At 50.2% G+C, this 15,296-nt stretch overlaps 1 protein-coding gene across 2 annotated transcripts in view; it reads left to right on the top strand.

Annotated features, from left to right (window-relative positions):
* LOC122548037 (uncharacterized protein KIAA1614-like) overlaps positions 1-10,312 on the top strand; it is a 200,047-nt gene extending 189,735 nt beyond the window's left edge. For both annotated transcript variants that reach the window (XM_087990290.1, XM_087990289.1), the window contains 2 exons: positions 5,805-5,983; positions 9,258-10,312. In XM_087990290.1, the coding sequence (XP_087846416.1) occupies positions 5,805-5,983; positions 9,258-9,463 (385 nt within the window). In that variant the 3' untranslated portion in view covers positions 9,464-10,312. The remainder of the gene's footprint in view (positions 1-5,804; positions 5,984-9,257) is intronic.
* Positions 10,313-15,296: the final 4,984 nt, after the last annotated feature.

The following is a 15,296-nucleotide window of genomic DNA, read 5'->3' as shown; positions in this document are numbered from 1 at the left end:
CTGCACTCCCTCAGTACTGACCCTCTGACAGTGCTGCACTCCCTCAGTACTGACCCTCTGATAGTGCTGCAATCCCTCAGTCCTGAACTTCTGACAGTGCTGCACTCCCTCAGTCCTGACCCTCTGATAGTGCTGCAATCCCTCAGTACTGACCCTCTGACAGTGCTGCACTCCCTCAGTACTGACCCTCCGACAGTGCTGCACTCCCTCAGTACTGACCCTCTGACAGTGCTGCACTCCCTCAGTACTGACCCTCTGATAGTGCTGCACTCCCTGAGTACTGAACCTCTGATAGTGCAGCCCTCCCTCAGTACTGACCCTGTGACAGTGCAGCCCTCCCTCAGTACTGACCCTCTGACAGTGCAGCACTCCCTCAGTACTGTCCCTCCAACAGTGCTGCACTCCCACAGTACTGACCCTCTGACAGTGCTGCACTCCCTCAGTCCTGACCGTCTGACAGTGCTGCACTCCCTCAGTCCTGACCGTCTGACAGTGCTGCACTTCCTCAGTACTGACCTTCTGACAGCACAGCCTTCCCTCAGTGCTGACCCTCTGTCAGTGCTGCACTCCCTCAGTACTGACCCTCTGACAGTGCTGCACTCCCTGAGTACTGACCCTCAGACAGTGCGACACTCCCTCAGTACTGACCCTCTGACAGTGCGGCACTCCCTCAGTACTGACCCTCCGACAGTGCTGCACTCCCTCCGTACTGACCCTCTGACAGCACGGCCTTCCTTCAGTACTGACCCCTTGATAGTGCTGCACTCACTGAGTACTGACCCTCTGAGAGTGCAGCCCTCCCTCAGTACTGACCCTGTGACAGTGCAGCCCTCCCTCAGTACTGACCCTCTGACAGTGCAGCACTCCCTCAGTACTGTCCCTCCAACAGTGCTGCACTCCCACAGTACTGACCCTCTGACAGTGCTGCACTCCCTCAGTCCTGACCGTCTGACAGTGCTGCACTCCCTCAGTCCTGACCGTCTGACAGTGCTGCACTTCCTCAGTACTGACCTTCTGACAGCACAGCCTTCCCTCAGTGCTGACCCTCTGTCAGTGCTGCACTCCCTCAGTACTGACCCTCTGACAGTGCTGCACTCCCTGAGTACTGACCCTCAGACAGTGCGACACTCCCTCAGTACTGACCCTCTGACAGTGCGGCACTCCCTCAGTACTGACCCTCCGACAGTGCTGCACTCCCTCCGTACTGACCCTCTGACAGCACGGCCTTCCTTCAGTACTGACCCCTTGATAGTGCTGCACTCACTGAGTACTGACCCTCTGAGAGTGCGGCACTCCCTCAATACTGACCCGCCGACAGTGCGGCCCTCCCTTAGTACTGTCCCACTGACAGTGCGGCACTCCCTCACTATGTCCCTCTGACAGTGCGGCACTCCCTCAGTACTGACCCTCTGACAGTGCTGCACTCCCTCCGTACTGACCCTCTGACAGCACGGCCTACCCTCAGTACTGACCCTCTGATAGTGCGGCACGCTCTCAGTACTGACCCTCTGAAAGTGCGGCACTCCCTCAGTACTGACCTCCTGACAGCACGGCCTTCCCTCAGTACTGACCGTCAGACAGTGCTGCACTCCCTCAGTACTGACCTTCTGTCAGTGCAGCACTCCTTCAGTACTGACCCTCTGACAGTGCAGCAGTCCCTCAGTACTGACCTTCTGACAGTCCTGCACTCCGTCAGTACTGACCCTCTGACAGCACAGCCTTCCCTCAGTACTGACCGTCTGACAGTACTGCACTCTCTCAGTACTGACCCTCTGACAGTGCTGCACTCCCTCAGTACTGACCGTCTGACAGCACAGCCTTCCCTCAGTACTGACCGTCTGACAGTGCTGCACTCCCTGAGTACTGACCCTCTGACAGTGCAGCACTCCCTCAGTACTGACCTGCTGACAGTGCAGCACTCCCTCAGTACTGACCTTGTGACAGTGCTGCACTCCCTGAGTACTGACCTTCTGACAGTGCGGCACTCCCTCAGTACTGACCCTCTGACAGTGCGGCACTCCCTCAGTACTGACCCACCGACAGTGTGGCCCTCCCTCAGTACTGACCCTCTGACAGTGCGGCACTCCCTCACTACTGTCCCTCTGACAGTGCGGCACTCCCTCAGTACTGACCCTCTGACAGTGCTGCACTCCCTCCGTACTGACCCTCTGACAGCACGGCCTACCCTCAGTACTGACCCTCTGACAGTGCTGCACTCCCTGAGTACTGACCCTCTGAAAGTGCGGCACTCCCTCAGTACTGTCCCTCTGACAGTGCGGCACTCCCTGAGTACTGACCCTCTGACAGCACAGCCTTCCCTCCGTACTGACCCTCTGACTGTGCTGCACTCCCTCAGTACTGACCCTCTGACAGCACAGCCTTCCCTCAGTACTGACCGTCTGACAGTGCTGCACTCCCTCAGTATTGACCCTCCGACAGTGCGGCCCTCCCTCAGTACTGATGCTGTGACAGTGCGTCCCTCCCTCAGTACTGACTCACTGACAGTGCGGCTCTCCCTGAGTACTGACCCTCTGACAGTATGGTCCTCCCTGAGTACTGACCCTCTGACAGCACAGCCTTCCCTCAGTACTGACCGTCTGACAGTGCTGCACTCCCTCAGTACTGACCTTCTGACAGTGCTGCACTCCCTCAGTACTGACCCTCTGACAGCACAGCCTTCCCTCAGTACTGACCGTCTGACAGTGCTGCACTCCCTGAGTACTGACCCTCCGACAGTGCTGCACTCCCTCAGTACTGACCCTCTGACAGTGCTGCACTCCCTCAGTACTGACCCTCTGACAGTGCTGCACTCCGTCAGTACTGACCCTCTGACAGCACAGCCTTCCCTCAGTACTGACCGTCTGACAGAGCTGCACTCCCTCAGAACTGACCCTCTGACAGTGCAGCACTCCGTCAGTACTGACCCTCTGACAGCACAGCCTTCCCTCAGTACTGACGCTGTGACAGTGCAGCCCTCCCTCAGTACTGACCCTCTGACTGTGCTGCACTCCATCAGTACTGACCCTCTGATAGTGCTGCACTCCATCAGTACTGACCCTCTGACAGTGCAGCCCTCCCTCAGTACTGACCCTCTGACAGTGCAGCCCTCCCTCAGTCCTGACCCTCTGACGGTGTGGTACTCCCTCAGTACTGACACTCTGACAGTGCGGTTCTTCTTGAGTACTGACCCTCTGACAATGTGTCACTCCCTCGTACTGACCCTCTGACAGTGCAGCACTCCCTCAGTACTGACCCGATGACAGTGCGGCACTCCCTCAGTACTGACCCGATGACAGTGCAGCACTCCCTCAGTACTGACCCGATGACAGTGCAGCCCTCCCTCAGTCCTGACCCTCTGACGGTGTGGTACTCCCTCAGTACTGACACTCTGACAGTGCGGTTCTTCTTGAGTACTGACCCTCTGACAATGTGTCACTCCCTCGTACTGACCCTCTGACAGTGCAGCCCTCCCTCAGTCCTGACCCTCTGACGGTGTGGTACTCCCTCAGTACTGACACTCTGACAGTGCGGTTCTTCTTGAGTACTGACCCTCTGACAATGCAGCACTCCCTCAGTACTGACCCGATGACAGTGCAGCACTCCCTGAGTACTGACCCTCTGACAGTGCAGCCCTCCCTCAGTACTGACCCTCTGACAGTGCAGCCCTCCCTCAGTCCTGACCCTCTGACGGTGTGGTACTCCCTCAGTACTGACACTCTGACAGTGCGGTTCTTCTTGAGTACTGACCCTCTGACAATGTGTCACTCCCTCGTACTGACCCTCTGACAGTGCAGCACTCCCTCAGTACTGACCCGATGACAGTGCAGCACTCCCTGAGTACTGACCCTCTGAGAGTGTGGCACTCCCTCAGTACTGACCCTCTAACAGTGCGGCACTCCCTCAGTACTGACCCTCTGACAGTGCAGCACTCCTTCAGTACTGACCCTCTGACAGTGCAGCACTCCCTCAGTACTGACCCTCTGACAGTGCGGCACTCCCTCCGTACTGACCCTCTGACAGTGCAGCACTCCCTCAGTACTGACCCTCTGACAGTGCAGCACTCCCTCAGTACTGACCCTCTGACAGTGCGGCACTGCCTCAGTACTGACCCTCTGACAGTGTGGCACTCCCTCAGTACTGACCCTCTGACAGTGCAGCACTCCTTCAGTACTGACCCTCTGACAGTGCGGCACTGCCTCAGTACTGACCCTCTGACAGTGTGGCACTCCCTCAGTACTGACCCTCTGACAGTGAGGCACTCCCTCAGTACTGACCCTCTGACAGTGCAGCACTCCTTCAGTACTGACCCTCTGACAGTGTGGCACTCCCTCAGTACTGACCCTCTGACAGTGCAGCACTCCTTCAGTCCTGACCCTCTGACAGTGAGGCACTCCCTCAGTACTGACCCTCTGACAGTGAGGCACTCCCTCAGTACTGACCCTCTGACAGTGAGGCACTCCCTCAGTACTGACCCTCTGACAGTGCGGCACTCCCTCAGTACTGACCCTCTGAGCATTGCAGTGTACTCTCAGCCTGGATGATGTGCTCTGGAGCACTGACTCATCAAAGACCAAGCCATATCAGCTCACAACTGGGCTTACATGCTCTACCATCTCTGCTGATTGATTTGACCAGTTGTTCGAGTAAGCCTCACTGGGGCATGGGAGCAATTGATCATCTCTCAGACCTTCCACGTGTTCCCTTGAGATCCCCAGGAGAGAGCTCAGGTCATAGAATCGTACAGCATGAAACAGATATTTCAGTCCACGCCAACTAGATAGCCTTTGTTAATCGAGTCCCATTTGCTAGTATTTGGCCCATAGCCCTCTAAACCCTTCCTATTCATATACTCATCCAGAAGCCTTTTAAATGCTGTAAATGTACCAGCCTCCACCACTTCCTCTGGCAGCTCATTCCACACACGCGCCCCCCTCTGTGTGAAAAACGTTGCCCCTCAAATCCCTTTTAAATATTCCCCCTCTGACCTTAAACCTATGCCCTCTCGTTTTGGTCTCCCATAGCCTGGGGAAAACACCTTGTCTATTTACCCTATCCATGTTCCTTGGGATTTTATAAACTCCTATAAGGTCAATCCTCAGCCTCCTATGCTCCAGGGAAAATAGCCCCAGTCTATTCGGCCTCTTCCTGTAGCTCAAAATCTCCAGTTCCAGCAACATCCTTGTAACTCTTTTCCTTTCAAGTTTCACAACATCCTTACTATAGAAGGGAGACCAGAATTGTTCACACTATTGTAAAAGAAGCGTGACCAATGTTTTTTCCAGCCACAACATGACGTCCCAACTCCTAAACTCAGTGCACTGACCAGTGAAGGCAAATCCCTACTCCACTATCCTGGAAAGCATACCAAACGTCTTCTTCACTTCCCTATCTACCTGCAACTCCACTTTCAAGGAACTATGAACCTGCACTCCAAGGTCTCTTTGTTCAGCAACACTCCCCAGGACCCTACCATTAAGTCCTGCCCTGGTTTGCCTTACCAAAATGCAACATCCCACATTTATCTCAATTAAACTGCATCTGCCACTCCACGGCCCATCTGATCATGGTCCTGTTGTACACTGAGATAACCTTCTTCACTGTCCAGTGTGACTGGGCGTGCCACAGATGTGCTGCTGTGGGTCCCAGTGCTGTAGAATTGGCACCGTTGGGTGGGTCTGTCTGACAACAGGCTGTTGCAGTGTTGGGTGGGGGGGGGAGGTGTATCTCCCCCCCCACCGGGACATTGAGGTGGTGACGGACTGTGTGTGTGCTTTGTTCAGAAGTCTTCCATTTCCTGTTGACAGTGAGGCCCAGACTCGCTGCAGCCCAGGGACGGCTCTCCGTGGAGGAGATCTTGCCCCACCCAGACGCCCAAGGCTGATTGGCCAAGTGACGCAGACATTTGCTGATGCCAGCTTCGTGCTTGAACTCTCCAAACCAGCGGGGGCGCTGTTTGGGTTTCACATCTCCAGATTGAGTGGCCGTGAGTACTGCAGTTCCATCCCTCCTGACTGTCTGAGGACTCCCTGGTTATAGGAGCTGTGAATGGCTTGGTATTTGTCTGTGTGTGTGTGTGTGTGTGTGTTGGGGGGTGGTGGTGTAGGGTTGGGGGATGGAGAGGAGGCTTTGGAGGGGGTGGGGGTGGAATTGGATCCCATTCCATCGCTGTAACCTCACTGGGAAATCATGCGCACCTTTGAACAGAGAGACAGGGAAAGAAATAGTGAGGTCTGCAGATGCTGGAGATCAGAGTCGAGGGTGTGTTGCTGGAAAAGCACAGCAGGTCAGGTAGCATCCGAGGAGCAGGAGAATCGACATTTCGGGCCTGAGCCCTTCATCAGGAAAGAGGGATAGGGAAGGTCACTCAGCCCCTCTAGTCCATTCGGGACATACACACTCGAGGTTGTGAGGGAGAACACTCTGAGGAGATTTGGGACTGAGGGCCCCAGTCCCTCAGACTCCCTAGTTATGCTGGTGGCACACACACATCATTCCCACCCTCCAGTGTCTATCAGTCCCTGGATACATGGTCTGATTTCTGCCATCTCCTACACCCCCACATTCAGTGGGTAGGGCCCCTTTGGTCTGATCTCCCTGAGTGTAGGAGTCTGAGGGGCGACCTTGTAGAGGTCTATAAAATCATGAGAGGCATAGGTAAGGAGATAGCCAACAGCTCTTCTCCATGGTAGAGGAGGCTAAAACTAGAGGTTTAAGGTGCGAGGGGAGAGATACAAAAGGATCCAGAGGGGCACTTGTTTCACACACAGGGTGGTGGGAGTCCGCAACGGGCTGCCAGAGGTAGTGGTGGAGGCAAGTACAATTTTGTCGTTTAAGAAACATTTGGACAGGTACATGGATGGGCTAGGTATGGAGGGATGTGGACCAACTGCAGGCAAATGGGACTAGGTTAATTGTGAAAACTGGGCTGCATGGACAGGTTGGGCCAAAAGGGCTGCACCCATGCTGTAGACCTCTGTGACTTCAGTATGAGCAATCTATCCTTCTCCTTGTCGATCTGTCCTTATTTCCAGGGTTAGGTCACCAGATTGATCCACCCTGAAGGATTTGTCACTGCCTCCTGCAGGTCAGCTGACCTGGAGACTCTCTCACTCTTACTGCCTGCCTCCGGGGGGGTATTGGGGCTACTTAGTCACCCTGTTCCAGGGGTTACATTACAAACAACCGGTCCTAAGCTGAAGCACGAACCCCTGGTTTCTGGCCTAGAGGTAGGGATGTGCCACAAGATCTTTTCGCGTACCCTTGCAACCCTGTTTCCATTTAGATTTGTTCTTCCCCACCAGGCTCTCATTACATTGTTATACCCATTATCACTGTCCATTTCAAGCACATCTACCAAACAGCACCCACTCCAAGCGATGCAGATTAGTAAATAAACTTTGGCCTGATTTTTGCCAGCAAGGCTGGTAAGCTCACGATGGGAAAGCTCCTGACTAACCACACGAGAAACTCACCCAAATGGCAAGGTCCTCTCTCTGGGAGAGGAAGTGGGTTATAGGATGGAGTCAGGCAGAAGGGTATGGGGGTGTTTGTCGGGGATGGAGTGGTGATTAAAAGGCCCGACTTGGTACATGTCAGACTTTGTTGAAAGTATTTTGTTCAATATCAGGTCTTCTGGCCCTTATTCATAGAGTCATAGAGCCACACAGCACGGAAACAGACCCTTCAATCCAACTTCTCCATGCTGACCAGGAATGCTAAACTGAACTAGTCCCATTTACTTGCATTTGGCCCATATACCCCTCTAAACCTTTCCTGTTCATGTACCTGTCCTAATATCTTTTTAGTGTAACTTTACCCACCTCTATCAATTCCTCTGGCAGGTCATTCCATACACGCACTGCCCTTTGCATGAAACGGTTATCCCTCAGATGCCTCACCCTGTCATGCCCTCACTTACTCACCATGCCCCATCCATGCCAATTAATGCAAAACTTGTGTGTGTATCCACCCACCACTCTTTGCCTTATACTCTCCATGCCAGCTCACCCAATGTCCACCATGGACAGACTTTAGGAACCATGTTGAATTGAACATGGTGGCATGGTGGCTCAGTGGTTAGCACTGTTGCCTCATAGCACCAGGGACCCAGGTTCGATCCCAGCCTTGGGCGACTGTTTGGAGTTTGTACATTCTCCCCGTGTCTGTGTTGGTCTCCTCCCACAGTCCAAAAATGTGCAGGTCAGGTGAATTGGCCATGCTAAATTGCCAATAGTGCTAGGTGCATTAGTCAGACGGAAATGGGGCTGGGTGGGTTACTTGTCGGTGTGGACTGGTTGGGCCGAAGGGCCTGTTTCCACACTTTAGGGAATCTAAAATGAAATTCTGAATGTGCATTACAGCCTTTATCCTATTAAATACAATTATCCTATTCTTGAAAGCCCAATTCAGATATTGAAACCCCCTCAAAAATTATTCCTTTCTGAAAAAAAGAACAGGTCAGTATTCATAATCACACATCAAAGATAGCCAATCCTTTCATAACCACTTTGAGCCACAAATCGATGTAGGACCCCTGCTGAGATGATGATAAGCTGTAGCAAGCAGTCAAGCAGCAGCTGTAGTTGGAACGGTTTCATCATTGAAACTGCCATCATACTTCCCAATAACATTGTAACTTCGGGAGCAGATTTCTTTTTCAACCCACGCTGGCACAGGCAGCCTTTTTGGTTGATTTTTAAGGGGCTGATTTAACAGACCTTATCTATGTTGTGGCTCTGTTCGCCGAGCTGGAAGTTTTTGTTGCAAACGTTTCGTCCCCTGGCTAGGCGACATCATCAGTGCTTGGGGACGAAACGTTTGCAACGAAAACTTCCAGCTCGGCGAACAGAGCCACAACAACGAGCACCCGAGCTACAAATCTTCGCACAAACTTTGAAGACCATATCTACCCTGCAAAAGCATTTTCAATGACTCTCAATACTTGGAACTCTCTCACGCTGCACTGTGGTCCTTGCTGCAGTGAAATTACACCGAGATGAAATTGCACTGAGTTCAGCTGGGGTCTGCTGAGTTTGGATTTCCCTCATAGAGTCTCAGAGATGTACATGTGGGAGTCATACTTTTTCCTCCCAAAACAAATGGAATGTTTGAAATGCGGGCGGCATTTCAGGATCCGTGTCCCATCCACTTTTTCTGAATAGTGCTGGAACCTCCGTGATCCTGTGAAAATCCAGGCCTTTGATCTGCCCGGTTTTTACCATGTTGATTTGTGTGCTTTTCTTTCCTCCTTCCTCTAGGTATAATCATTCACCAGATGGCAGACCGGAATGCGGAGAAACTGTACGCCGGATTGCTGGAAGTGGGCGATGAGATTCTGGAGGTGAATGGAGAAAGTGTTGAAGATCTGAGCTTCAGTGAGGTGAACAGCCTGATGCTAAGGCACAGCACAGTCTCCATTTGGGTCAGAAGGCGCCGTGGGACCAGACAGCCTCAGGAACAGTAATGGCCATTGGCCTGGATTCACAAACACTCGAGCTGTCCGTTCAAAGCACTTTCAGGATTTACACACACTCCAACACTTACCATCCTGAGTCCTTGTGCTCAGAACATGGGCATGGGACTGTAACAAGCTGCCATGTGGGTGCCCTATCAAAGACTGGGGCCCCTGTATGTTTACACACAATGTTACTGGGAAGGATGAGGCAGCTTCAACATCGAAACCATTCCAACTGTATCTGCTGCTTTCCACAACCTATTGTTGTCTCAGTGGGGATCCTACATTCAGATTGATGTTAAGCATCCTTGTCACACATAGCTTTGCCCTGTGTGGCATGTTGAATTTCCTCACTGAGATATTTACTTTTCCCAAATTCTTATGGGCTGGAACCTTCCTCAATATCTGATTGGCTGGATAGACCCGCTGGCCCTCAGTATTGATCTACACCTTCACATTCTGCAGGAATTAGGCTTTATTTTTAAATTCATTTGGACCGATTCTTTGACCTCCCAACCAAGCTATTTATTCCCTGGTGTCGGGGGGGGGGGTTTAATGAGCCAGCTTTATACTTGCTCGTAAACTACACAAAGGTGGACATGAATGATAAAATAAACTAGGGATGTGCGACTGGACCAAGGCAATATGGTCTCGCCCTGTCAGAATGTGACATCCAGATACTAGCAAACCATCAGTGGGTCAGCCTTTTTAAACTAAAAAGAACTCTTCAGTTTTATTTCTTGACCCAACAGCAGCGACAGTTTCAGTGGCTTCATCATGGGAACTGCCTTATCCTTGCCAGTAATAATTTTTAAATATTCAACACAGGAACAAAACTTGTGAAATAAATTTGCTATTTATTTAACAGCAGCGGCCACAGACTCATGTTGTTTGATAGGGAAGACCGAAATGCACGTGTACAACAGTAAAATGCTGCAGATGTTGAAAATCTGGACTATGTACAGAACAAAGTGAACGTGCCTGTCAGGTTGTGGCAACATCTGTTGAGTGAGAAACAGAATTAACTCTGTTGTGCTGAAGGCTCGTCATCCTGAAGCATTGATTCTGTTTCCCCACCCTCCACAGATGCTACCTGAACCTTTCCAACATTTCCTGCTTAAATTGCATTTGTATAGCTACTTTCAGAGTTTCACGTCCCCCATTCCTCACCGAAAGGGATAACTCAGGATTGTGTCAAGTTTTAAAATCGACATAAAACCTACTTCTGCGCTCTTTTATCCTCCATTCCATTCCCCGCTGTTGACTGGTGCAGGGGAATTCCGTGGGCGAATTTGACATTGTTTAACTGGACCCTGAAGGTTTCAAACTATAACTGTGTGGAAAGCAGTCTCGGTACACAGAGTCATTGAGCATGGAAACAGGCCCTTCGGTCTAATCAGTCCATGCCCACCATAATCCCAAACCGAACTAGTCCCACCTGGCCAATATCCCTTCAAACATTTCCTAGTCATATACTTATCTGAATGTCTTTTAAACATTGTAACTGTACTCACAGCAGCCACTTCCTCTGGAAGTTCATTCCAAACACAAACCACTCTATAAAAAAAAATTGCACCTCGTGTCCTTTTTTAGATCTTTCCTCTCACCTTAAAAATATGCTCCTTAGTCGTGAAATCCCCCCCCCCAGCCAATCACCTTATCTATGCCCGTTATGATTTTATAAACCTCTATAAGGTCACCCCTGAAGCCCCTAAGCTCCAGTGGAGAAACACCCCAGCTTATCCAGCCTCTCCTTATAACTCAAATCTTCCATCCCCAGCAACATCCCAGTAAAATCCCTTCCCGACCCTCTCCAGTTTAACAATACCCTTCCTATAACCGGGAGACCAGAGCAGCACACAGCACCCCAGAAGAGGCCTCACCAATTTCCTGTCCAACCTCAACATGATGTCCCACCTGCAGGTCTGAGCAATGAAGGCAAGCATGCTAAACACTTTGTTAACCAACCGGTCTACATGTGACGTCAAACTTCAAAGAAATTTGGAGGGTTGAGACTCAAGAGTGCGAGGTGCTGGGAAGAAGCTGTCCATTTTGTTTAGAAAGAGGGTGGGCGCGAGAGCTGTCCTTAGCAACCATCCCCCGTCGCCACCAAGAAAACCTGCCTCATCTCTGGCCAATCGACTCACTAAGAGCTGGCAGGCTCAACATTGGCAACTTTTACAGCGAATCACAGCCCTTCGTACAGGCACCCCAGAAGCTGACAGCCAATCAGAAGATGGCAGCTTCTGGGTCCTCGAGTTCTCCAACTGGGGGCCTACTCCAGGGGGTGGGAGCTGCGTGGCTGTTGGAAGCAAGGGCAGTGGGTTAGCTTTCAGTGGCCACACCTAAAAATGAGGAATCGCCCAGGAATGAGGAAACACATTTTCTCTCAGGGGGTTGTTAGTCTTTGGAATTCCCTTCCTCAAAAAGCAGTACGTGCAGAACGTTTTAAATATAGCTGGATACTTGAATACCGAGGAGAAAAATTTATTGGGATGTTTAGGAATGTGGAGTTGAGGTTACAATCAGCCATCATCTTATAGAATGGCTAAGCAGGCTGACTACCCTACTGTTGTTCCTTGTTTGTCTGCTCACCTCCATTCATGCCTCTGCCCCCACATTGAGGCACTTAGGGGGCTCTCTCTCTCAACCCAGCAGGTAGATTGCCCTGGTTTTCTAGCCCAGAAACTAGTCATCTTTCCCAACCACCAAGGACATCTGTGGATGGGGAAGTGGCAAGTCTTATGTCCTTACTGGCCATTAATTATCCAGTTGAATGATTGTGGGTCATAATGATCCCATGGACCTTCTTACTCACAACATAAACAATGATTTCAAAGAGGTATGCTGTTTTGAAAAATGTAGGGGTTCTGATGGATTCTCAGGGGAACGTAGCACAAACAGCCAAGTTTCTGGTATTGAGACTGGCTCAAATGCAACGAGGGGTACGTCGGCTTCCAAAAGATCGATTGTGTTAGTCCGAAGTACGGACAGACATTTCTGTGGCTAGCAGAGAAAAAGCAGAATGGTGTGTTGCTTCCCTGGTGCCAGGATCAAGGATGTCTCAGAGAGGGTGCAGAATGTTCTCACGGGGGAGAGGGGCCAGCAGGAGGTCATTGTCCACATTGGAACCAACGACATAGGAAGGGAAAAGGTTAAGAGTCTGAAGGGAGATTAGAGAGTTAGGCAGAAATTTAAAAAGGAGGTCCTCGAGAGTAGTAATATCTGGATTACTCCTGGTGCTACGAGCTAGTGAGGGCAGGACTAGGAGGATAGAGCAGATGAATGCATGGCTGAGGAGCTGGTGTATAGGAGGAGGATTCACATTTTTGCATCATTGGAAGCTGTTTTGGGGTAGAAGTGACCTGTACAAGAAGGATGGATTGTACCTAAATTGGAAGGGGATTAATATACTGGCAGGGAGATTTGCGAGAGCTGCTCGGGAGGATTTAAACTAGTAAGGTTTGGGGAGGGGGGGGGAAGGATGCGGGGGGTGCGGGTGTGGTTGGGATCCAGGGAGATAGTGAAGAAAGACATCAATCTGAGACTAGTACAGTTGAGAACAAAGGCAACTCAAATCATCAGGGCAGGCAGAGACAAAACAGAGAACAAGGTAGGACTGATCAATTAAACTGCATTTATTTCAATGTAAGGGGCCTAACAGGGAAGGCAGATGAACTCAGGGCATGGTTAGGAACATGGGACTGGGATATCACAGCAATTGCAGAAACATGGCTCAGTGATGGACAGGACTGGCAGCTTAATGTTCCAGGATACAAATGCTACAGGAAGGATAGAAAGGGAGGCAAGAGAGGAAGTGGAGTGGCATTTTTGATAAGGGATAGCATTACAGCTGTGCTGAGGGAGGATATTCCTGGAAATACATCCAGGAAAGTTATTTGGGTGGAACTGAGAAATAAGAAAGGGATGATTACCTTATTGGGATTGTATTATAGACCCCCTAATAGTCAGAGGGAAATTGAAAAACAAATTTGTAAGGAGATCGCAGTTATCTGTAAGAATAATAGGGTGGTTATCATAGGGGATTTTAACTTTCCAAACATAGACTGGGACTGCCATAGTGTTAAAGGTTTAGATGGAGAGGAATTTGTTAAGTGTGTACAAGAAAACTTTCTGATTCAGTATGTGGATGTACCTACTAGAGAAGGTGCAAAACTTGATCTACTCTTGGGAAATAAGGCAGGGCAGGTGACTGAGGTGTCAGTGGGGGAGCACTTTGGGGCCAGTGACCATAATTCTATTAGTTTTAAAATAGTGATGGAAAAGGATAGACCAGATCTAAAAGTTGAAGTTCTAAATTGGAGAAAGGCAATTTTGACAGTATTAGGCGAGAACTTTCAAAAGCTGATTGGTGCAGGTAAAGGGACGGCTGGAAAATGGGAAGCCTTCAGAAATGAGATAACGAGAGTCTAGAGAAAGTATATTCCTGTTAGGGTGAAAGGAAAGGCTGGTAGCTATAGGGAATGCTGGATGATGAGAGAAATTGAGGGTGTGGTTAAGAAAAAGGAGGAAGCATAGACAGGATAGATCGAGTGAATCCTTAGAAGAGTATAAAGGCAGTAGGAGTATACTTAAGAGCGAAATCAGGAGGGCAAAAAGAGGACATGAGATAGCTTTGGCAAATAGAGTTAAGGAGAATCCAAAGGGTTTTTACAAATACATTAAGGACAATAGGGTAACTGGGGAGAGAATAGGGCCCCTCAAAGATCAGCACAGTGGCCTTTGTGTGGAGACACAGGAGATGAGGGAGATACTAAACGAGTATTTTGCATCAGTATTTACTGTGGAAAAGGACATGGAAGATATAGCATGTGAGGAAAGAGGTACTGACACCTTGAAGAATGTCCATATTACAGAGGAGGAAGCGCTGGATGTCTTGAAACCCATAAAAGTGGATAAATCCCCAGGACTGATAAGTTGTACCTGAGAACTCTGTGGAAGCTAGAGAAGTGATTGCTGGGTCCCTTGCTGAGATATTTGTATCATCGATAGTCACAGGTGAGATGCCGGCAGACTAGAGGTTGGCTAACATAGAACATAGAACATAGAACATAGAAGAATACAGCGCAGTACAGGCCCTTCGGCCCTCGATGTTGCGCCGATCCAAGCCCACCTAATCTACACTAGCCCACTATCCTCCATATGCCTATCCAATGCCCACTTAAATGCCCATAATGAGGGAGAGTCCACCACTGCTACTGGCAGGGCATTCCATGAACTCACGACTCGCTGAGTAAAGAACCTACCCCTAACATCTGTCCTATACCTACCCCCGCTTAATTTAAAGCTATGCCCCCTTGTAATAGCTGACTCCATACGTGGAAAAAGATTCTCACTTTCAACCCGATCTAAACCCCTAATCATCTTGTACACTTCTATCAAGTCACCCCTAAACCTTCTTTTCTCCAATGAAAACAACCCCAAGTGCCTCAGCCTTTCCTCATACGATCTTCCTACCATACCAGGCAACATCCTGGTAAACCTCCTCTGCACCCGTTCCAGTGCCTCCACATCCTTCCTATAGTATGGCGACCAAAACTGCACACAATACTCCAGATGCAGCTGGACCAGAGTCTTAAACAACTGCAACATGACCTCAGTACTCTGGAGCTCAATTCCTCTACCAATAAAAGCCAGTACACCATATGCCTTCTTCACCGCACTATTTACCTGGGTGGCAACTTTCAAAGATTTGTGTACATGGACACCAAGATCCCTCTGCTCATCCACACTACCAAGTATCCGACCATTAGCCCAGTACCCCATCTTTTTGTTACTCTTACCAAAGTGAATCACCTCACACTTAGCTACATTGAACTCC

This window comes from Chiloscyllium plagiosum, unplaced genomic scaffold, assembly GCF_037043375.1.
Source record: "Chiloscyllium plagiosum isolate Xiang-an unplaced genomic scaffold, Cpla_swu_hap1 HiC_scaffold_9, whole genome shotgun sequence".
Lineage (NCBI taxonomy): Eukaryota > Metazoa > Chordata > Chondrichthyes > Orectolobiformes > Hemiscylliidae > Chiloscyllium > Chiloscyllium plagiosum.
Note: the sequence above shows the minus strand (reverse complement) of the source record. Positions and strands in the feature narration are given on the sequence as shown.